Source organism: Symphodus melops, assembly GCF_947650265.1.
Source record: "Symphodus melops genome assembly, chromosome: 22".
NCBI classification, from domain to species: Eukaryota; Metazoa; Chordata; class Actinopteri; order Labriformes; family Labridae; genus Symphodus; species Symphodus melops.
The window spans coordinates 9,041,931-9,066,747 of record NC_136712.1 but is presented as its reverse complement, the minus strand read 5'-3'; the positions used below and the strand labels follow the sequence as shown (position 1 = coordinate 9,066,747).

The 24,817-nt window shown below is 39.5% G+C and overlaps 2 protein-coding genes across 15 annotated transcripts in view; one reads left to right on the top strand and one right to left on the bottom strand.

Moving 5' to 3' along the window:
• cald1a (caldesmon 1a) overlaps window positions 1-23,560 on the top strand; it is a 350,697-nt gene extending 327,137 nt beyond the window's left edge. For 6 of the 13 annotated variants that reach the window (XM_079334944.1, XM_079334938.1, XM_079334945.1 and 3 more), the window contains 14 exons: window positions 4,389-4,526; window positions 6,501-6,930; window positions 7,022-7,054; window positions 7,149-7,373; window positions 8,392-8,495; window positions 9,693-9,960; window positions 11,533-11,667; window positions 15,161-15,204; window positions 15,415-15,493; window positions 16,315-16,455; window positions 16,604-16,699; window positions 18,316-18,384; window positions 20,376-20,412; window positions 21,839-23,560. In XM_079334944.1, the coding sequence (XP_079191070.1) occupies window positions 4,389-4,526; window positions 6,501-6,930; window positions 7,022-7,054; window positions 7,149-7,373; window positions 8,392-8,495; window positions 9,693-9,960; window positions 11,533-11,667; window positions 15,161-15,204; window positions 15,415-15,493; window positions 16,315-16,455; window positions 16,604-16,699; window positions 18,316-18,384; window positions 20,376-20,412; window positions 21,839-21,852 (1,813 nt within the window). In that variant the 3' untranslated portion in view covers window positions 21,853-23,560. Of the gene's footprint in view, window positions 1-4,388; window positions 4,527-6,500; window positions 6,931-7,021; window positions 7,055-7,148; window positions 7,374-8,391; window positions 8,496-9,692; window positions 9,961-11,532; window positions 11,668-15,160; window positions 15,205-15,414; window positions 15,494-16,314; window positions 16,456-16,603; window positions 16,700-18,315; window positions 18,385-18,669; window positions 18,722-20,375; window positions 20,413-21,838 lie in introns of all 13 variants that reach the window. The other 7 variants (XR_013778065.1, XM_079334949.1, XM_079334946.1 and 4 more) reach the window with 7 other exon arrangements.
• Window positions 1-24,817, bottom strand: part of LOC306817775 (dynamin-1-like protein) — a 235,515-nt gene that overhangs the window by 177,855 nt on the left and 32,843 nt on the right. The window lies entirely within an intron of this gene.

The following is a 24,817-nucleotide window of genomic DNA, read 5'->3' as shown; positions in this document are numbered from 1 at the left end:
CTTGTCCCATTCCTTATGTAACTCCTCTTCTATCTTTTTATATTTTTCTCCCCTGGGCATCACTGTCTGTCTTCCCCTTCTTACTATTTATATAGCTTCATACTTCTGCTTGCATTTGTACACTCTCTTCTAACTCTGTTCTATTAACTTATGTTTTCTTTATCATGTGTTTTTTGCTTTTCAAATCTACACAATTCCCTGTCTCTGGTTCTTCTTTTTCTCTCTCTCTCTCTCTCTCTCTCTCTCTCTCCCTCTCCAGCATCCTCCTCCTTTCCTCTCCGTTCTTTACATCTGTGCGAGCCCCTCCCCCCCTGAGAGACCAGGAAGGGACAAGGAAATAACACCCATCCTTTGCGAATGAGCCATGCTAAACCCTCCACGCCCCGGGTGACTGGGCTGTGTGCATACATGGCCTGGTCCTGCATCATAAACCTTTTGGTTCTGACGGGAATTGAGAAGAAGATCAGATGAAGCAATAGAGTTTTTTTCCAGTCACTGAGCCATTTACGTTTCCTTCTAACTTACCACATCGACTTAGAAAGAGTTAAAATATTGTTGCATGTTCTTTGTTGTAGATCTCTTTTCACAAGAAGTGTACGTTTTTATATGAATGTTTGATATGCATGCAAAACTGCCTCATTTATCTAAAAGCAGCTGAGGGGATTTCAATCACCGCTAACATTTTGTATTCTTGGAGCCAGCCCAGCATAGAGCAGGGTGGGGACGAGAGAGAGAGAGAGAGAGAGAGAGAGAGAGAGAGAGACAGACAGGGTACATTGCGGTTCTGTAGCAGGGGAAATAATCCAGAGAGGCCAGCGTGGGAATGGGTCAGCATATCTGACAGAGCCCCCACCCTCTTCTCCCTCTTCATCCCTTCCTTCTCTCCCCTCCCTAGCCTTTCTTTTCCATCTTTCCTCTTTGCTCTTCTCCCTCCCGTCCTGCTGTCCCTCTCCTCTTGAGGAGGGGTGAAGAAGTCTTTTCTCATGGGCTTCTCCCAAATTGTTTTCACTGACATTTCTGAGATATTTCGCTGTAAAGACAATATTTGGACATATTTCTCCCTAATAGGCTCACTGATGGCCATGTTTTGTGTGCCTCTGCTGTCCATGCAGACAGTTACTTTGTGAATGCAGTTGCTTAAATCAGCATTATTTTCCATACAGCGTGAGTAGAAAACTACATCAACAGAGAATTGCGTGCACATGTGTAACAAGATATTCTACTTCCCTTTTATTGGTGCCATATTGTACTCAGCCATCTAAGAAAAGAGCATCTGTTGTATAGTGTTTTCTGCAGACACTTATACCTTAAGTCTGTCACTTTTGCTACACTTCATTCTGTGCAGGAAAAGTTGTCTTCTGTGATCACTAATTTTTCCGTAATCGTACACGCCCTTTCCCTTCCCATTTTTTATTTCCCTACTCTCCTCTTTATACCCACTCTCTGTTTCACTATTCTGTCTCACTCCCTTTTTTCTTTCCCTTGAACTTCCCCCCATATTTCTTTGTCAGTATGCTGATAGAGTATGGGACCAAGGTAAAGAAAGAGAGGTATTAAACCAGTCCTTTGGTTGTGTATGCGTCTCTGGCCAAGGCTTTGATTGACAGGAATGATAATTCGGCTTTAAGGAGTTTGCTCCTCTCTCCTACTGAGGAGTCTCTAACCCTGAGATTTTTATCATCACAGGCGCCAAGGACTGTTTTGATCCTTTTTTATTGTCATATTATCTTTCTCATGACATTTGGTGCTGTTTATGGGTTGGTGCAGTCCCCTGGGAATTATGGCAGTTGGTTCCCTCTTGTTTGTAGGGATGTTGTCACAGAAACAACATATTACTGTGAAACATTAACTCAAAGTGAACAGTTTTATTGCAGAGGAACTTGTATGAAAATGAACGCATTTAAATGGGAAAACTCTGGGATTTTGTGCTCCAGCACTAATTGGTGAACAACAGCTGATTGAGGCTCATGTTTGCTTCTTGAATATAGATTTTAGAGCTTATTTAGCTGACTCATTTCATAAACTCTTCCTGCATGGGTTATTATACATTTTGACATTTGCCACTACCATTGGAACTTAAGGCTAGTGGTTGAGCTCAAAACGGTGAAAATGGCTTTTAAATCCCAAAATGCTTTGTAATGTTAGCATTATAAAATACATTTTCTAACTTCATAACTATTCAGTAAATTGAGTTGGTATGCTTTATCATATTGTTTGTCATTTAATATTGTGGCCATAGATCCTTGTGTCCAGAAGATTTCAATAAGAGTAAATTGAAAGTAGTACTTTCAGAGCAATGAAAACACTAAACGTATATCTGAATATCTGCAGAAGCTGAAGTTGGTCTGGTATGAAGTTTATCAGAAGCTTATTGTTGTCTTGTTTGTTAGCTAACTCATAACATATTTAAATGCTGAGTCAGTTTGTTCACTTCATGACTCCATTGTAATGGGGGTTGGTAAACTAAATTATAGGTTTTCCACTGTCATTTTAAGCTGTGACTACCAAGGCCTGGGTTCAGAAAAAGTTACTTACACTGACTTAAAAGCTGACAAGGAATTCAATTGATCTGAATTAGAGTAGTTTGCCTCTTCCATTTAAGAGACTGATTTTTCTCTATTCAGCATATGAAAAGTATCGACTGACGTCACTAATGTCGATGGCCCCTAAGTCCAGCTTGGGCGTTACCAAATGTATCTGCTCCATTATGACAACATTCCTCATCTTAGAGAAAGAAAGGGGAGATGTGGGGAACCGCGGAGGGGAAGAAAGGCTGGAAGGAAACTGTTGTTCACAAGCTGTAAAGCTAACATAAACCCAAGCAGCTTTAGTTCGGCTCACCACACATGTTGCAATTAACATGCAAAAGCACGCTTCACTGGTTGACCTCAAGGACTGTACTATGATGTTAGGTGGCGGGGCATGTGGTTAGCAGTGAGAGTGTGAAGGTTAGGCAGGGCAACACAGATCAAGCATGGAGCTGAGTTCAAAGATGTCAGGTGGCCAGAAACTAATGATTACTGGTATTATTAAACTGTTGGATATTATTGTTTATGATGCTTTAGATTGTAAAACGGTCTCAAAAGCATTGTAGATTTCTTACTCTGAATGTCTTCCTTTAGTTCAACTACTAAGAATTTCCCAGACTGACTTTGGACCAGCCCCAAAGAAACGCCTGAACTTGTTGCTTTCAATCAAATTGAAACACTTAATTATACAGTACAGTAGCTCACCAGCCAACTACATTTTGAACAATGGCATGATCTTGACCGCACCCTTTATATAAACTATCAAATTTTGTAGAGACGTCCATAATCCACTGCATGACTGCTTTGGATTTTGTGTGTGTGAGTGTTTGTAGATCTTGGCAATATGTTGGAGAGTTTTAAAGGGATTTATCCTTAATGGCAGGACGATGTTGAGAGACTAGAAAGAAATATTTCTTAAATTCTTGCCATGGACGTGACAGGAAATCACTTCATCTACTCTATGCTTTACCAGTTGTTCATGGCGGTATAAGCCAACCAAAAGAAAGTGTCTTAATACCTTAATATAGGTGTTCAAGGTTCATTTAAACACAACTTTTGGGCATGCTCTTTCCCTTCCTGCTTCAAACCACTGGTGCTAAGCTACCCCTCTTTAGTGTCATTCAGATACAGGAGTGCTATCAAACCTTCTTACTCTCAGCATTGTGATGGAAAAGTCTATTTTTCCAAAACATGTCAAACTAGTTGTTTTGAACTGGAAAATAATATTTGTGTCCAAATTAATGTCTTTGCGAGCTTTAATGTCAAATGTTATTAAAGCAAGAAGCCGTGCCTTTAAAACAAAGAAGACCCCAGACTCTAGTCCGCACAGCATTTTGCTAAGTAGTTTTGACACAACATATTTTTAACTTCAGTTTATAACTCAAGAAAGATGTGATTTCTGTATTTATTGTGGTAATAAATGCCTTGCAGAAATAAAAACTTACAAGGCTAGTGTCTGTTTTGCTCACTCATATCCACACATTACTCCAATTTGCTCACTTCTAACACTAACCAGACCAAGACAAGCACCATTCCTCTGGCTTGCTCTTATCCTAAGCCAAGCCGTCTCCAGACCGAGTTTTTATCAGCTCATGAAAACTGCAGCCACGATAAGAAGTATTGGTTGGTGCACAGCTGACAGGTCAGCTTGATGGGAGGAAAGACGAAAAACCTAAAAGCTGCCGACAAATCCCCATGTTTGGTCAGTATGACGATTACAATCCAGTTTAAAGAATCATTCACTTTGAAGTTTCTAAATAAGAGAAGATATGGTGAGATAGTGATGAAGGGTTGAGGAAAGGAAAGAAAGATGTTGTTGTGCCCTCCCACTTCATTTCTTTCTTGTTTTGTCTCCTTCAGGTTGGCGAGGAATGATGATGATGAGGAGGAGGCGGCCCGCGAGAGGAGACGCAGGGCACGCCAAGAGAGACTAATGACCAGAGAGAGTGAGGATCACAGCGGACAGCCAGACAGCCTGGTCATGACCAACAGCCACAGGTAATACACACATAGAACAACACAGGTTTTTTCAGCAGTAGCGAGAAAGTTTATTGAACTTCGATTTGAACCCTATTTATGGCATTGTGCTATAGACTTGTTGATATTCAAATTTATTCTCAAGCATTCTTGAATATAATACAAAATGTTAAGCTAAACTAACAAGCTTATAAGCTTGATATGCTTACATGTATCGTTCACTTTAAAGCAGATAAACACTTGAACTAAACTTTATCATCAGTTATCATGTTGCTATAATTCTGATGACATTTGGATTCTGTTTTTTTTTTTGTTGATTGCGCTCTTATGCTTGCTTGTTCTATTCTGCATGTCAAAGCATTTTGTAAAACCTTTATTTTAAGTGCTATACAAAGTTTTTATGAATATTATGAAAGTTATTTTTCTCGTGTTTTAGTATTTAAAAAAAAAAAAAAAAAACCCACCTTGAAATACTTTCGATACCTAACATTGCCATATATACGCCACTTCAATAAGTGAATAAATCTTCATCTTGACAGGCCTGCTGTGCCTCATTATGCGAGCAGAGTGGACATATTGTAACACTGTCAGGAGTTGAATGGTGAAATTCAGTGAAGTAGCCTTTTCCTGCTGATCCTTTCTCTTTGCATCCTGTATTATATTTTGAGCCTACCAATTCAAGAATTGATTACCAATTCTCTACCCTATCAAAAACAATAAAATCATTGTCATACCTATCCATCATAAAGACTTATGTATAAACAAAAAAGGCTGAAATCCATTTTTCAACAGTTTTAAGGTTAAAGCTCCTTGGACACAGTGGGAAGGGTGTGTTTCTCTGACATCTAGCAGCACAGATACTGCTTTGTGGTCTTAAATACTCCCCCTCCATGAGCTCAGAGACACTTCCTGGGCAAGTCAAACAACAAGGGGATTGTGCTGGAGGATGCTGGGGCCGAACCTGGTGTTGACTCGGCATTGTTTATTGTATAGATGAACAACAATAATGTTTGCCAGACTTCTTGGTCAGGATATTACGAGTCATGATGTTTGGACCAACACTTGATGTTTCAGAAAGAAATACATGGTAAGTTAATTCTTTATGGCGAAGCAGTCAGTCAGCTAGACCGTCAGTCCACCAGTGTGATCAACACTCAATTGAAACGACAACCTTTGAATGGATTGTCATATGTTGTTTGGACATTCATCTTCCCTAGAGGATGAATCCCACAGAGTTTGGTAATCCCCTGACTTTGACTAAAACTCAGCCATGAGGTTCACATTTGTGGTTTTTGCTTTAATGTCTCAACAACTGTTGGATTGATCTTCATTAAATGTGGAAAAAGAAAGGAGCTATTGAGTCAAGGATACATGATTCCCTTCAGACTTGGAATCCAAGAGAAGTTGGACTGATTTTCTGTTTATTTGAAGCTCTATCCATTAGTTTATTTTAAATATATATGTGGTGTAGACCTGTCAATACTGCCAATGAAACTGACAATAATGGGCAGCCAGTCAACTCAGAAAACTTTCCTTTCATGGTATTCATTTCATTCTGTTTCGCAAGAAAGCCCTGAAGAATTGGTCAAGTTTTCTGGTTTCATACTGTTTGACTGAAACACTTGTACAGGGCTTTCTTCACAATTCTGACAAACTTAACTTGGCATGTTTATTAGTCATCTTTTAAGAATTTTGTCTTTCTTTATATCTTTCATGTGTTCCACATTAAAAAAAACCTTTTTTCAAGTGAGTTTGTTTATCAATTTTATCTAATTTTTTGGGGCTTTTCCTTGCCAAAGCAAAAAGTTTATGTTCCTTAAACAATACCCTGTGGAACTTATAGCCCTCTTAGTAAACCTGACCATGTGAGGAATGTCTAATTTTTTTATCCACTGAAAAACTATTCAGCTTCGGGTCACTTTGAAGGTCTTGGCTTCGTTCTCATGAAAAAAGACCATACAACTGAAATGTTGGTCTCCTTTTTTCTCCTTTCAGTGTCTCAGAAACTGTGTGCGGCTCTTATGGAGGTATTGGCGGCGGAGACGACGAGGACCAGGCCTTGCAGGAGCGTATGGCCAAGCGCGAGGAGAGACGGCTGAGACGCATGCAGGAGGCACTGGAGAGGCAGAAGCAGCTGGACTCAACGGTCTCGGAGGGCAACGACGGCATCGCCATGGAGAAAAACATCACAGAGGAGGAGAGGCCTTCCTCTTGGCGCAAAGGTCGCTACCGTGACCATGAGGAGGAGGAGGAGAAGATGGAGAGGTACAGCTCAAGGAGAGAGAGGGAGCTCGAGGAGCCAAGCGAGGAACAAGAGGCCGCTCCTGAGGTTGAAGAGGAAGCAGATGAGGGTGTAGAGGAAGAGGAGGAGCAGCAAGAGGAAGTGGTGGAGGAGAAACCGAGAAGGTCTTACTTAAGAGAAATGGTGAGTCAAGAGTTCATCTTTTTTTTTTTTTTAGCAAGTTTTGCACTATTTTAGCTAACAACCCCTACAAAAATGATGCTTGTTTCTGTAGGAATCTACTGAAGAACCTAAAACGGAAACCGAGGTATGGTTATTGTTTTGATGACTTCTTAAGCACATCTTCCAGTCACTCACTTATTAATCCTATAAATACCTACAATAAACCTTTTTTTTTATAGGAGCTCAGTGAAAAAGAAACGCATTCGGTAGTCAGTGAGAGTTCAAACCAGGCCAAGTCAGCTAATTTAGAGGCCGAGGAGGATGCAGTGGCATCAGAGGAGGCTGGAGAGGTACCTGAAGATGGTTACGTAGATTATTCTTCAGAGAACAAGTCTATGGCACTCACAGATGAGAGTGAAGAGGACAATGAGGTATCTGAGATACTGCACTCAGGGGATAATGAGGTATCAAACATGTGGTAAGATTTTCAATAGAGGTGTGATGCACAGCACGGACAATCTCTCTGGGTAACTTCAGTGTCTTCATGCATCTTTAAGGAGACATGAACAGAAATGGCACAAGTCTAGGCGATAAAACAATATCTTTATAAGGCTATCCTGTTGCAGTCATCATTTTCTTTAGAGCCAGACGCTAAAATTACCCAGACACCTCGTCATCACAGTGTGGCTTACACCACTCGCAAACTGGTGTTATCTAGTGCATTTTCTGAGGTGTGTTTGCAGCCACGTGTTCAGATTGTAAATACGGTTAATGTTATGCCTCACAGAGTGGTCACACAGTTTGTTTTTTGCATGACTTCCACCTCAGCTGAGCGAGCAGAATCAATTATGACACTGACTCCACTCCAAAAAATGACAGCAGCAAAATAATTTGATTCAATTCGTTAAATTAATAAATGTGTTAGCAGCAAGGGGACATTTAATGGGGACACTAGCATAGAACCCCTTAAAATAGAAACCAAAACCAAACTTTTTCCTTAGACAGGAAATGTCAAAGTCAATGTCCTGATAATGTACACATCTCAAACTTGTTTGCAAAATATTTGATATACTGTATGTATGTTTGTAGGTTTTCTGGGTAAATAACAGCCTATGGAATCTATTTTTGAAATGGATTTACATTTGGGGGCTAAAATCTTGAAACCTAACAACAAAATCAAGTAGGGTTTTTGTCTGTAGTTGAACAGGGTCAGTGAGATTTCCCTTTACCGTGTCTCGTGTAAGTTTCTAGAAATCTTTGATAGTGCAATATACAGCATTTAAGTACATTTATTTTGCGTCATATGTTAGATAATCCTGTTTCGGTAGTCAATCTGGAGTGGATGCTGTGTTATAGGATGTTCTGTGTTATTTTGTGTGGGTTGTGTTCTTGCGCTCGTTGTCATTTGACATCCTGTGATGTCACATTGTGCGCTCCACCAATGACTTCTTTGTCACTGATCACACGGTTGTTTCTGTGCAGGTGGAGGAGAGAGGCGGGGCCCGGGAGGAGCAGAGGAAGCAGAATGGAGGGCTACACGAGGAGGTGACTCCCGTACAGCACAGGAAACCCGAGAGGACCTTCAGGTACAGAGACATAGCAACACGCGATCATGTGATGACAGGGGTTTCCACTAAGGTGGGACTGAGGATAGCCCGGTCCAATTGGTTATATAGAAGAGCAAGATTTTTAACAAGAATATAAAGTCAAAATAGTTAAAATATTCAGAATACAATGTATGTTTCATCTCGTTCGACATAATTTATTTTCTTGTTTTTGTTAGAGGTTCACAATCATGGATGTGTTTGTGCTTTTATGCATTATAATTATTCCTTTATACATGAAAATATTTATTCCCTTAAAACAAACCAGTTATAATGTAAATAAAGATAAAAACAAAATCATTAATTTACTCACACAAAACTTAATAAGCAATTATTAAATACAGTTTTTTTTTTATCTGATTCTTTCATTTCAAGTAAATGTGACTTATTAGGTCACATAAGAGGAGGATTCAAGTTCCCCCTGTTTCAATGACAAATTAGCAAATAAACAAGGTACTTCAAATGTACTGCTGTATGAAGCGTGTCTCTTAGTACCAGATGTGGAAAAGTACTGCAGTAACTTAATACTCCTGACATGAGTCAGCAAAGAAGATCAAGCTACAAAATCAATCATTTCTTCGTAAAATGAGATTTACAGAAGTCCGGGCAAAAGACGCACATTCCTGGGATAAAGTAACATTTTTGCAATTTATTATAAGGAAGAAAATGCAGGGATTTTTGTGACATGTCACTATGATTCCATTTGCCTAACAGGGGCATTTTGGCTAGGCAGGAACTTACTGATGTTGCAGATTGATTTTGTTAGACTTCTGAGGCTGGCATTAAAAGGAAAGCATTACAGCATTGCCTTGGGCATCTGCAAAGTAATTGAAAGCCATGTCTGAATCAGTTTTTCAGCAAACAATCCGTTTCTGTAAGGCGGTCAGTTGTATCCGAGCAGTAGTGTGTTTCTGTACAAGAGTCACAAACGGTTGCATCCATGGATTGAAACTTGAGACGTGCTGTAACAGTATCTCTGTGAAGGTGATTGTTGATATTTGAATGTTTGCAAAGTGCCTTGGCCCGTCTTGTCCGAAGAGACCAAGCCTTCAAGTGCATGTTGAAATATTTAGTTTGTATCAAATGTCAAGTGTGTACCTGTTTGTCAAGCTGCTTCACGTCTTACAGATTTTGTTTGTGTCCTGACCTGCATTGTGTGCTTTGACCGGTCTGTCTCAGTCGCGGCAGTGTGCGTTCCCCCGAGGTGTCTGCGGGTGACGACCAGGACGACGCTGCCCGCCTGGAGGCAGAGCGCAAGCTGGAGGAGCTTAAGCGCCGCCGTGACGATGCAGAGAGCGAGGAGTTTGAGAGGATGAGGCAGAAGCAGCAGGAGGCTGAAGTCGAGCTGGAGGAGCTGAAGAGAAAGAGGGAGGAGAGGAGGAAGGTGCTGGAGGAAGAGGAGAGACAGAAGAAGCAGGAGGAGGCAGAGAGAAAAGCCAGAGAGGAGGTAGGAAGATAGCCACTAGGTGGATGCAATTTAGTCAGCTCTTGCTTTGTCATCCAATTTCTACTGCACATTAATGACAACACACCCAAGCTATAAGTAGTGTAGATACATTATACTGTAAATTTTGCTGTTTTTGATTTAAGTGACATTGATGGACAAAGCTATGCATTTTTACTAATTGCTGAATTTGTTCATTTGTAAGTCGTGTTTTTCTCAACAAAACAATCATCTTGCTATATTATAACAGCGAAAGGTATCACTCATAGAGAGAATTTAAAGGAAATAAAAAAGCTATTTCTTGAGCATGCTTGCCCCGCAGCAGCATTTACAAGCAATAAAAGTCTATGTAGAAATGATCCATCTTTATACATATTGTTTGATTTGTTTTATAAACGGCTACAAAGTCTTCCCAGTCGGCCTAATTCATTCCTCTTGTTTATCACTAAAGCCCATGTTGTCGTTCCTTGTTTTTCACACTACCTCATGTTGATTTAGTCTCTACACCTGCGCACGCTGAAACCATGCATCACCATCATACTTGCACTGCGGTGACATTATCGCACACATACTTCACTGTTATCATGACGCCACCTATTTGGGTCCCCACACTAAACTTATGTATGTCATTTCGTCTTCCTCCTCTTATTCCAGCCTCATCCTTATCTGTCTTAAAGTTGATAACCTCCTCCTTTCACCGCATTCACATCTGTATTCAACCGCGCCATGCTGTTCAGTTTCCCTTTTATCCCTCAGCTTTGAGGCCCTGAACTCTCACTATTACCCTGACTGTTCGTCTTTGTTGATCTTGGCTCAGAATGTGGCGGCCCGTCTCTCGCTATCTGCCCCTGTTCTTCTCCTCTTGTGTGATGTTAATGAGGCCTTTTGGTTGGTAATTAAAAGATAGCCCAGAGATACAGAAAGACTAATTAACCAAGGCAAGGCTGCTGGAGAGGGCTGATATACTGCCAAGCACCATTCCTCTTCTGAATACAGTACACATGATTCATATTCTAATTCTTTTGAAAACTGTTGATCAAAATGTCTCAAGCTCTCTGAAATAGCTTCTTTTTTTTCGAGAGGTATGTGATCACTGTAAATAACAATGTGCTCTAAGTAATTGAATTAGTCTCTGTTGTGCTCCATTAGCTAAATTCAGTAAATTGTTTGTTGACTGTCATAATTATAGTGAAAATAAGTAAATTTGAGAAAACCTTCTTGAAAAATGTTGCATTTCGTCCTCCAAGCACTCTTGGCTTGTAAGTTCAGTCCCAGTGTAATCCACTGGTGAAGAGGAAATATGATGGAAAGTACGTTTTAGGTTTCTAGCAGGAACAGTCGTTTTTTTATACAAGAGTGATCATGAGCAGCAATTGCTGGTCTGGCCCACCATGGCAACAGCAAAGCGCCTTCTACATTAGTTCCAATGAAATAGACTGAAAATTTCTTATCAACTTCAACATTTCTGCTTCAGAAAGAGTAGTAAATTGGGGGGTGCGCTGCTTCTATTTCTAATTCTGTGCTCTTGTTTGCATCCGCTGAACTGCCTCAATTCCAAAAACATCTGTTTGTTAGGAGGAGAAGCGGAAAATGAAGGAGGAGATTGAAAGGCGGAGAGCAGAGGCAGCTGAGAAGAGACAGAAGGTGGAGGACGTGGACGGAGAGGGCAGACCCTTCAAGTGTGTCAGCCCTCGAGGCTCCTCCCTGAAGGTCAGTCATTTTTATCCTTCCAACTCTGCATTGCTATCAACAGAACAGTCACACTCGTTTTTGTTTTTTGTTGTTGTTCAACTGACCCTTTAGTTATTTAGTACCCTGTTATTTTTGCAACTTTAAGTCCAAGCATAGTGCATACAAAGTTTAAATGAATAACAACAGGAGGTTTACCCACTTAAATATGAAATAAAGAGTACACCACCCTTGGCCATTTACTACTGGTCTGTTGTAGATTAATACATGTGGACGAAAAATAACCTTCATGGCAAAATACATGATTTATAGCTAAATGACATAAAGGTAAAGGTGCAAGTACAAATGGGCCTCCTAACCAGCTAATCATTGTCATGTTTTTTGTATAGGAACAAGTATGAAACAAGTGAACAGTAATACAACACACGAAAATTCGAATGCCCATCTCCAGATCAGCCTGTCATATACTTAATACTCAACAGATGCACAAAAAAGCAAAACAAAGACAAGTTGATCAACAATAAGGAGGAACTATTTAATCAGCAATTAAAAAAACCCCAATGTCATAACTTAAAAACATGACTGTTAAACAGTGTTTCTTGTCCCCTCCGGCACAGCACATAACAAAGTCAGTTTAACAGTTCTTCAAAACCTGCAAATCACCTTCATCTGGCACTGCAGCAAAGCTGAAGCTAAACATCTGAAATATTTGATAAGATTAAGAACCAGATGACCCGCATCTGCCCCTCTCACCTCGCTTAGCTCTGCATGAAGTGTTATCTGACTGATGAAGGTGTTAAAGCAATGAAAAGCGTTGTGTAAACTGTGAGAGACGTTTGGAAAAAGTCAGCTGCTCAAAAAAGCTAAGTTTACTTTTTTCCCTGCTCACTGTGACATTCTGCTGACATATTACCATTTTGTCACACGTGTAACATGGCACTATAAATCCACTTAGTGTGCCCATATCCCCACCTCATCCAAATATAAACAGTTGTCACTGTAAAATAGTTTTTTAATCCATTCAAATGTGAATAAATGTTTCCAGTGTTGCCAAAAGACCAACTCCCAAACACTCAAAATCATAAGGGATTTTCAGCCAGTGGAGAAAATCTAATTAGTGACGGTTAGCAGTAATATCCATCTGGCCCGTCCCAGTGAGACTCGACAGTCTGGGCTCTGCTCTAATGGTGTGAAAGCTCTGATTGTGCTTAAAATCAAATACTTTTGTTTCTTTGTGTTCACATTGTGAAACTAATGTTATACTCTTGCTTCTCTTCAAACCACTGTGCTCTCCTTACAGACACAGCTGTACTTTGTGATCATGTTTACTGTAGGTACTGCCGAGTGTGTGATTGTGTGTTTTTGTTTGTGTGTAGGTCATCAAACAGTTCATGCTGTGTTGTGTATGGATTGTTGCTTTGCAGTAGAGGACGTGTTTTTGTTGCAGTGTTTTACAAGGCTACAATACGTAATGGCTTATTTCCACAACTATGGAGGATTTTGTTAACCCAACTTAAAGTCATAAGAGCTAACAGAAATAGAATAAATAAATATCTCATTCTAGAGGAATAATGTTTACACAGCTAAAATTGATAAGACTATTACAAAGTAATTTAAATCTATTTAAAATTCAGTTTGAGGCAGCAAGAAAAACACATGGAATTCATAAAGTTGATATCGCTAACTAGGAAGCGCAAACATTTGCTTATTTACATGTACACATTTGTCAGACATGGAGCAACATCTTCACTCATTTCAGATTGTTTTCTGGACATTTTGTCAATCTTAGTAATAAAACTAAGAATGGTTTATTCCACTTTTGAGATAAATATCTACCCACTATTTTCACCAGCTGGTGAACAAATAATGTCCACCTGCTCATCAGAGACTACTTTTGTTGAAAACAGCTGCACAAGAAACCTCTTTCGAGCCAATGGTTACTGCAAAGTTGGGTGATGTATCTCTGTGAGTTCATTGTATAAAGTAAAACCTTTTATATTTCACAGAACCTTTTAACCAATATATATATAAATATAAAAGCCTAAATAAGTGCTGCTTTAAACATGAAAGATGTTGAATCCTTGTAGTTTGTATTCAAAAAGGACTGTGAAAATGTGTCAATGTTTGGAAGACTTAACAGCAGCAGATAAGTTTTTTCCCCTTTTCCATTTTTTACAGTCTCTAAAAAACATTTGATGTCCTTAATCTAATGTGATTTTAACTCCCCATCTCACTATTTCAAAACGGCATGCATGCCATTTAGAACTTACATTGGCTCTGTTGTTGCCTTTTGCCATGTTTTTGCCTAGAAATGCAATGTAATGGCTCTTGTCAAAACAGAGAATTACTACTTGCTATCAGCAGTCACCCCCCAGAGGAACACATGCTTACATGTTATCAGTAAAACACTGACTACTCTGTACATTAGATTAAGGACAGTGTTTCCAGGGAGAAAACGACTGAGCGACAGACTAAAGGACAGGCTGTAGGGATGCAGGAAAGTGATTAGGGTTAACAGGATTACTGTAACTGCGTTCATATGGCCACAGCTCGTTAAAACGCATATGAGAATGGGGAATTTCCTGTCGGGGAGTATTTTGGGAACTCCCACATTCGGAAGCAGCTGAGTGCAAGGCTCTTTTTCTCAGGGAGGAAGGGGGAGAGCTTTTTCAGCATGTTCTTTTGTCCACTTTACGTTTATTTTTGTGAGTGGCTAAAGAACGCATCGCTTGCCCCCTTTTTTACCCTTTTTTCCCCGTTTATCATAAACAAGCTTCTGAGTTTCCCACAGACATGGAGGGGGGGGGTTCTGCGTGTGTGTGTGTTCCACAGCATGTCTGCATTGTTGAACAGAGCGGGAACAAACAGTGACATTGTGTTATGCTGTGCAATAGAATCTACTGTCTTATGAACATTGGAAGATATTATATAAAATCCATTAACCCTTTATAGGGCACTCATTGAAATACTTTGAAATTCAAAAATCCAACCTCAGAGTGTTAATGGGTTACATAACAGAACTTTATTTCTGTTAAAACATTTAAAAATAAGAATTTCCTGTAGAAAAATAAACCTTGACAAAGTTACCAGATTTGGTTAAAATGCCACAATAGCAGGATCAGTGACGTAGAGTGATCTCTTCTGATTGGCTGAGTGAGGATCACATGCTTCTCAACCTGTCTGAGGGGCAGAAGGGTGGCCTTATGTAATGTGAATGGAAATTACTAAAAGTACTCACTTGCCGATAAACTCTTGCGTTCATATTAAAGCTCTTATTTAAGTTAAGATGGATCATACCATAAACAGGGATTCTCGTGTCCCCATGTTAGTTATAATCAGACTTTACTGTAAAACTACTCTCACAATAAAGGCTGATAGATATATGGAAACTAGGAGAATGGTTGGGTTAAACATCTGTTTTAAGACTACTGGGGTGTGTTGCAGTGATATATGCATCTGTGGAACATTACTGTAATATGTATTAACTGAGACGTCTGTTAACCTTTGTCCACAGATCGGAGAGAGAGCAGAGTTCCTGAACAAGTCGGCACAGAAAAGGTGAAAACCTACAAAAAAACATTTGTTTTTCCTTTCAGTAGAGCATGTAGGGCTGCAGTCCTGTTTTGCAGAGTATTGATGGTTTTAAACCTCACTTGGGGAGGTTAGCATGCTCTCTCAAGGCACCATAGATAAAATGGTTGACTACACTTGGTGTAATATTTAAAGTGGTCCCATGCTGTGTAAGTTAACTGTTTGCCTCTGCCCCAGCAGCACAGTAAAGGCAGCTCATTCTCCCGTGGTGTCCAAGATAGACAACAGGCTGGAGCAGTACACCTCGGCCGCTCAGGTAAATATCTCTCAAAGCGTAAAAGTTCCAATTCAGTGGAGAGAAAATGCAGCTGACTCATCAGCACTGGTGACACTTGAGGTCGACGCAGGAAAATCTCTGTTTTTATTGCTGTGCTGTGCAAAAATGTTGCAGAACTGTTGCCTATCCCTCTTGGCAAGACACAGCTACATATGGAATACCAACTAAACAACAAGATGACTGAAATGTACTTTAAATAGCCATATCTGTGGTCATTTCTAATGAGTTATTTTGGCTTCACATATGTTTGCATGTTAATGTCCCGCCCACTCCTAATGCATCTCCTGCTGTAAGCTTTAAATTATTATATGAAACACACTGCATCACATACAAAAACACACTCTTAGCTGAGGGGGCCAAATGCATATTTCAGATCATTACAAAATTGAGCAACAAGTGAAAAGAATCCTGTGCATAGCACAGACCTGATGGCAAACAAATGGATTGTTCCCTGTACGAACTCCCTGTAGTTTCTGAATGGTAAAACAAAACTGATTTGGATTGCATTTGGGCCTTAAGCTTTACCTTAAGCAACAATCCTGGCTTATGTAAGTGTTTTAAGCCTAAGAAAACATGAACAGGCTTAGTGACTCCTTTTTATAATTATTATTTGTCACATCAGGCATGTCTCTGTATTTGAATACCCAAAACAGGTTTCTTCCTCAATGCACTTAGAAGACAGGAATCTGTTATAGTTGTTTTTGGCAAGCTCAAAAGAAAATAAAGGAACCTGAGCTCTTATCAGGCAACCATCCCTGCCCTCCCATCACCACCTTAAAGTCACCTCTTTGTCTCCACAGAGAGAGAACAAGGAGTCTCGATCCCCTCGCTCTGGGGCTGCAGATCTGCCCATGGTCACCGACAGCATACGAAACATCAAGAGCATGTGGGAGAAAGGCAACGTGTTCACTCCGCCTGGAACTGGCGGGAGCACGTTCAAGGTAAAAGGCGAGGTGGTGAGAGATGTGAGAAAGTTAATCAAGTTCCGTGTGTGAGAGAGGGAGGGAGGAAAGAGACCAATTCACTGGTTCTTCCTGCTCAGCCCTGCTGCAGATGACACTAAGCTAACCTTTGACCATATCCAAACAGGAAGCAGCTGTGATGAAGACGGGCGTGGCTGGCCGCATCAACGACTGGCTGAATAAAACCCCGGAGAGCGGCAAAACTCCAGGAGGAAGGCCAGCGGTAGGTCATCGCTGTGGCAACCCTTGTCACTGCTGCTCAGAAGTATAGTCCATGTTTGGTTCAGCTCAGGGCCTGTAGAGAAATGGTTAAAAAACACTAAAACAGTAAGTACACTCATATCTTCGACCCGAGACACTAAAGAGCCCTTTCTTCTTTTGAAGAGATCCTGAAACAAAGCCCCTCTACTGAAACATTAAGGTATAAAGATTTAAATAATCTCCATTGATACAGTCAAAAACAATGCTGTACCCTGCAAGTTACCATAGTACCTGTTACTTTGGTGCTGGAAAGGAAAGGTGAACATTTGTCATTGTTCTTCCATATCATGCTAATGTTGGCATAGTAACAGTAAGTTATACATTGCATTATCCAATCTTTTAAAACACACTCCTATTTCACTTGTCAACCATAAATCTACATTAATATGATAATGAAGAGTCTGAGCTTGTACATCTAGATTTGGTTGTGCTGGATTGATGTCTCTACATTTTTCCCGAGGTTGTTATAATTATCTGTTATTTTCGATAAAAGTTATCTATTTCTTTTCCCTGATTTGATGAGCCAATCTAACTTGTGCAACATATGATTCAGAATCTGACTGCAGTGCTTGCGTTGTTTGGTCACTGCCAATCTAATCAAACCACACTCACACTGTCATTCAAAGACTTTTTGGGTGCAAAGCTCTTAAAAATGACAGATGCATGTTTTTGATTGTCTAGAATTGTATTGCTTATGTATTTATTGGTCCTTTTCAAAGAAAACACTTTGTGATTGAAGCATCATGAATTGAAGTTATCCACTCTCATATCACTCCCGTATTACTGACATGTCATATCACTGCTGGTCCTGTACTGTATCATTTCCAAACATTGCGGTTGAGCTGCAGTTCGGGTTGAGCTATCATCTGTCTGGCACCACCTGGTGGCTTGAAAGAATAAATCATAACAAATTAGAAATCTTGCTACAGTGCATCGGCCTTACAATACAAATAGAGGACATGTGGATATTTTAGAGTTGGCATCAGTTTGGTAAACAGTGTCACTAGAGCATTTTATCTTTAGCTTATCATAAGCTTTGCAAGCAGGGTGGCGGCAAAAATCCATTATCAGGCCTACTTATGTGTATGGCTTCATGCCAGATTATCTCCCCTCTCATCACTTCTACCTGTGTGACACCCAAATATTTATGTTAGAGCTTTCTATGTTGGGGATTATGGCTTTTGCAAATGGTAAACACCGAGCAGAGAGACCGAGATTCTGAAAGGCAAAACAAATATCCAAGAAGTTCATCAAAAACACGGGCTCTATTTACCTTGTATAAGTGCTACATAATTAAAACCTGGATTTTACTTCGCATTGTGATGGAGTATCTTCAAGGCAATTACCGTGACTCACGGTAAGAGAGTGCTATTTTCCACCTCCTCCGAACAAGCAGCACTCTGCTCATTAGTGTCTGTCAACCTTTGCTCTCACTGCACATGTTCTCTGTCACTCCTCTCCTCTACATCTCAGGCTCTCTGCCACTTGTCACAATACGATGATCACCTCCAAATTGAAAGACAAATGCGGAACACTCTGAGCACGGCTGATATGATGCTTTTTGTGTTGCTTTGACAGGACCTGAAGCCTGTTGATGTCACCAATAAGAGGAGTCTATGGGAAAACAAAGGAGCCTCTCCAACCAAGGTAACTGTAATCCATGTCAAAAAAAAAATTACTGGTCTTGGATCAACAACAAGAAATACCACTCGCACCCATTTTGGAAATTCTAAATGAGTATTGAACGTACTGGATTTGATCCAGATGGAGTTTTAACTATGCCAAATGGTTTGTGGTGTTGGAAGGCTTCCCTGTGGTTTTTAATGCTTTTCCAGCCTTTGTTAAAGGAATATTAAACTAATCTCTTGATACTGTGACCCTGCTATCATAGACATGGGAGTAACAATCACTTCTGTTTGTTTTGTTTTGAAGAACTCTCATAGCTAGTTGACCTCAGCGTTTAATCTGGAATAAGCCTGGAGAGGTAAAAAAGTTCATGTTCCATGTTTCTTCAAAGCGCTTATCACAGTGAGCTCACACCGCACGTCCCACTGTCAACACTTTTTTTTTGTATAAAGCTGTGCTCTGATCTGCTGTAGTTGGACACTCTTGCTCTTTTTAATCAGAGCTGTATTATATAAAGAAATGTGGTCCAAACAGACAGTAATCATAAAACAATCGAACAGGAAGTGCGCAAACAAAGTCATCGTATTAAAGTGAAGAAACAACAGAGATGAAAACTAAGTGTGAATAAATGCACATTAAAGATGTAAAATATACTCTAATGTATGAGTGTGGACAGACAAATAAAATAAAGTCGATAGAAGGCAAAATCAAAATGTAAAAGTGTGTTTAAGCTCCAGTGAGGATTTTTTATCTGGTTATAAAACAGACCTGAAATTAATATCAATTCTTCTTTATGACTTACAAAAGCAAATGGGACTATCAATGGTAAGTTTCATTATTTCTATAAAGTCAGTTTAATGAGAGTTTTTACTGCCACTGGTTAGGTGTCAGACAGTGAGCTTACAGCACACTTCTGACACAACATATGTTCAGGTTAACTTTTCACAGCAAAAGAAACAAACAAAACTGACAAACACTGAAGACGTTAACATTTTTGCAATTTAGCAAATGTCGAGCAACAAATGTCTATTTCTTTCCTAAATTCAGATCAGACAGGTTAAGGAGCATGTCTGCCACATGTACTAAGTGCTGTAACATTAAAGGAAACAAAGTGAGCATATTAACCACACCCATTTAAAAGAATTACAACGTTGACTCCATTAGCACCCATAACTTGTAAAAGCCGACTCCACAGAATCCAGAAGATTACAGTTTACTGTAAATTCTATGTCGTAAAAAAACGCTAACAGTGTGCATGTTATCCAACTGCAGGCTGAATGCTTTACACACATGGCTGTATCACTTCACTGCTCTTCTTTCAACCACAAATCAGCACTCTCAGGCCCACTTCACAAGACTTTATACGGCCTTAATGGAGAAACTGTTTACAGTCGGGTTTTTTTTTTAAGAGAAAGGCGCCTTTCTGTGTAGTGTGCTGTCCGTTTAAAAGGATTGAATCATTATCACCTTGAATTCTAAACAAACCTGACATGACTGTAATAGTTTATCTTTATTTATATAAAGAAATAAGGTTGTGTTTGTAGATCTGCTTAGTAGACGTGAAAGAGTGCCACCTACCTCACTGGCTTTAGTGGTCTTTTTTTTCTTCTTTCCTTCCTTCCTTGTTTGCATCCCACTCTGGTAGAAGAGTGTTTCTGCAGCCAGCAGCTGCAGTGCAGACTGAAGGCTGTGGTCCGCCACAGTCAGTAGTTGGGTTGGAGGGCAGCAGGCGGTGGTCTACACTGACGTAGAAAGGGCCCTGGACAGGAAAAGTAGCGGTTTGCAACCATGTTATTTACTACTCGTGTTTTGCTGTGATGTCAGGGTGGGCAAGATGAGCAGAATAATAACTGGTGAAGGAGATCTGGACGGATTGAAGTAGCTGTATTGCTGAAAATGATTTTTATTTATTTTTTTCACTTCTGCTTTGTGATTGCAAATTACTGCAGGCATGTCTAACTAACTTTCTGCATTATTTTGCCGCTTAACCTTCCTATCCTCTTGTCTCATAGGTGGTGGGACGAGAAGAGACCAAATCTGTCGCCAACGGTGAGTTTTTACAATGAACAAGAAGTGCCATTCTATTGTGGCTTAGATTAGTCAGTACAGATAATTATACACAAATAGATGGGCACTGTGGGCATGCACGCTGCAGTTGTCAATTATGGGTGGAGAAAAGGCAATATTTCAAAACCTGAGAATCAATGGTTTGTCCTGAGAGGGCTTCAGTGTGATTAGTTTGTGATTGCTCACAGAAACTAAAAGACAGGGTATTTTGTCAACCCATAAAGAAGCAACCACATCGTTTAAAGAAAATGTTCTAACAAAAGTAGTCACATTTGAGTTTCAAGGTTTTCATCAAACAGCGTGCTTTGTCATTAGTATACTTGCTATCATTATTCAGTGTGAAAGAAAAGACCACAAACGACTTTATAGCTATCCCCTTATCATCCTCCACATATATTCAGATATCTCAAACTAACAGTAGAGGCAGCTCGTGCAGCGAAAAGCACATGATCCCACTATGGCTTCCCACCTGCAAACATTCCCAGTTGCGATACTTTGGACAAATTTCCAAGAATTTTGGCAGGGCATTCGTTTTTGCAGGAATGACCTTCTCCAAGAGTTTGTCATGTTGTCACTGGCTCCTTGATTTATTCGACACCATGTGTCAAAGGACCAGTCAGCGACTCTATCACGGCCTCACCCTGCAGTGTTTTTCAGGTTGCCTTTGGCCTTTTGCTCTGCAGCGTTTTAGGATGCCAGTAAAACATTGCTTACTATTTTAAAGTCATATGTAAGCACACACACCAGCTCCTTTTGTTCCCAGTGGGCAGATGATAACTTTGGCCTTGAGGGATTACAGACATGTCTATGTTATGTGTTGTTTAATGAGAGCATGGGATCACACACACATACAGGCGAACACTAATATCAACTCTTTAAACTCACTCAGCAGACATCTTGACTCAACTCAATTCAATTCAAACCTCTTCTGATATCTGCATCTCAGAGTGTTAGAGGTACGATGTCCCTGCCAGAACAGATTGTTGTATTAATGGCTCGTATGTTTGAGATTAGCACACTCGTACTGTATGATAGCATGCGTAGCTGTGAGTAGCCGTGTGACACTTGACACCACACTGGAGACATCTAAAATAAAATCTTTGTGGTCGGGTTGATTTTAAAGAGATGACTTTAAAGTAAGATTTTTTTCCTGTGTTATGTAATATATCTGTCAATATTTTTGACCAGAAACAGAGAAACTAATTCCTGGTTATAAGGTTCTGACGGGTTTTGAAGCAAGGATCAAGTTCCCTTTAAACTGCACGTTAACTGCACGACTTCAACACTTCATGATAGTGGTTGTAGCTTGGTATGATCCTCTGTGTCACAGGTTTAGAGCTGTGAACCCACAGCTGTCTGAAGACTTGCAGTAAAGTTGCTGATGGACCCATCTTTTGTCTCTCGCCAGGTATGGGACATTAATGTGTGGAAGGAGCCACTAAAGCTGGGGACCACGACAATCTGAAACTCTTCCTTTTGACTTTGTCTTAAGAACCAAATAAAATTCACATTCCCAAGAAGGACCCCACGTAAATGGAAGGATAGCAGCGAGGCTGTCCAAGCACTGTACTGAAACAGCATTCTATTTTTGTACGGTTGCCACGTATAGTGCATTTGCACAATTGTTTTCTAAAAGAAACAAAATGCTGTGAAATTTGGACTTTTGTAATAAGTTTCATTGATATTTTTTTATAATCCTTCCAGAAAGAAAAGAAACAAATTGAGATTTATCTGATGTGCCGACAGTTTTGTTAGACGTTGAATAGAAGAGTTAAAAGTTTCCACATTCCAAAGAGATGGGAGAAATCTGTTTTCTCCCTCGGTCATCTCTTCTTTTTTTTTAATTTATATTTAAAGCAAAAGCTTCACACATTCCTTTTTTATTCAACATTCACCCGTTCAGGATAGAAATATAAGCACTTCTAGAATTTAGCTAATTTCACTCGTATTATGTCTTACCAATAGTGCAGCAATGGTCTGAGTAATATATGTTAGCACATGTGATGTTTTTGAATATCATACTGTATCTTATATAACTACTTTATACTCATAGCAAAAATATTTTTTGCATTGTTTTTGTATTCAAAAACTATTCAGAAACAGGCAGTTCATTTAGGAGGTGTATTCAGAAAAAGGCAGTTCATTTAGGAGGTGAGAGGAGTGTTGACGAAGGCCCTTATGACTTTTATTATCCTTTCATTTTATTTATGTTTTCATGTCTTTTTATATTTCTAGCTATTTGTAGCTTTTGTACCAGATGATCACTTTTTAATCTTCAAACATTCCTGTTCATAAGCAGGTGCACCTTGTGCCTTTTCTGCTTTAAACCTGTTGTAGGATCTTTTTTTTCTATGCACACTCTTTTTGCTCATCAATATCTTCTTCAGTAAAGGCATTCAAATTAAAATCATGGTGCCTGTAAGCATATAGCAAGATAATAGAACATAACAAGGATATTTACCACTATGTAACTTAGGATTGCAATGAAAGCATTTTCGACAGCTGAGGCACATTACATGACGGCCTCAAAGAAACTCAGTATGATATAAAGACTTTTGATTTAGATTTCTTCACTGACACAATGCAAGCTTGGATGATATATTTTGCTCGGGCATTAAATTGACCAATGGTTCTGCACAAAAGTCTGACAATCACATTCCATGGCTCCTTAAAAGAGTGCAGAGGTCTTGACCAAAATATTTTGAAGTATGATTTAATGTGACATTCTTTTTGTAACAGTGGTTTCTTATTGCCATATTGTTCTGATTTTTTTTTGACAACTTTGTGTTCATTTTGTATTTCTTTTATTCCATGTTTAACTACACACTTGTTGTTTGTGTGGCGCTAAGCCTTTGCAAATCACACTATCTGTAGTCTCTTTAAGCACTCCCAATGTCACACAAGTGGGCAGTTTCCAACTGGATTAATGTTTAAAACATTGTACCCATGACTCAATAACAGCAATAAAGACATTGAGGTATTCAGCTGTGTTACTTGTCCTTCCATAACTCCCAACTGCATAATAGAGCCTACTGTGTTAGCACTGATGTGATTAAACTACCTGTTAACTATGGAGCCTTAATTGCAGCCTATCATGGAAGACTATATTCAATTAAAATCCTTGAATTCACCTTCTCACTCAATAACAATTTGTTGTCAAGTCCCCTTGCTAATATACATTTTCAACACCATTTTGGCTCATCAAATTTAACAACCCATCTTTTTTCATACTTTTACTCCACTTATCCTTTTTTTGTTTTAAATTTGAAATGTAGTTTGCCAACTAAGCAGAAAACACTAATGGCTATATCGGGCTGCCACATCTATTTATGGTAGCTACCTTTAAAAGCTAACTTTTATCCAACAAACTACACTAGCCACAATCAATCCTAAAGCGTTGACTGCAGAAGCAACTCGTGTAGCGGCAAAAGCATAATATGCAGAGAGTAAACGGCAGACAATTTGGCTATCTAATCTAATGCCACTTGAAGTGTTTTATGTAATTTATGCTATGAGCAAAGATGCATAAAAATATGTTCTACACAGATTACTCCAGTACTTTTGAAAGGTGGTTAAAGGCCTAAAGATGAACTTATTGTTGTATAAGCTTAGAGTTTTTTAACCTTCTCACAATTATCTCATCAGACATTGCCACTAAACCAATTTCAATAATTGACAAATTATTGAAGTACTTTCTGAGCCAGTATTCAAATAGTTGCATGTCTTTCAGCTCCCCTGAGAATTTGCTACTTCTCTGCATGGTTTGTTGATGGTGTGTCTGTGCAAGACAAACAATTTGATTACATAAAATGTTCACCAACAGATTGCCAATGCCCCTTTTTCCGATGTGACAAGATTAAATGTAACGGCAAGTAAACTTTTTAAAGGACAGACGAGGGACCCAGTCATTGTCAAGACTTATGGGGCCTTCAAATGCTGTCAGGACTATTGGAATAGTTGGTTGCTGCTGCTGTTGTACATCACATTTTGCCTAAAGCACAGAAATTAGGCTTGCTGTAAAAAGGAATGACTAAAGAACCAGCCCTTGTCAAATCCTTTTGTTGCCTTCAAATGTTGTCAGACAAATTGTAATAATAAGGCTTGTCAACTTGAAAAAATACTTTAATAATTATACTCCAGACTTGACATGTTGACAACCGAAGTTGTTACTTAAACAGTGTAGATTGTAAAAGCAAAGCAGCTGTATGCTTTGTCGATTCTCAAAGGGAGACAATAGCAACAAAACCTTTCACAATCAGATTTTTTTTAATGCCAATAACATTTTAAAGTTGCTTTCAATTTCTGGCCTTGAGTCCAGCAGACTGTAAAGAGTACTTGAAGCCAGCATTCACCTCCAGGTATAACTCATCTTCTGCCTCCAACAATA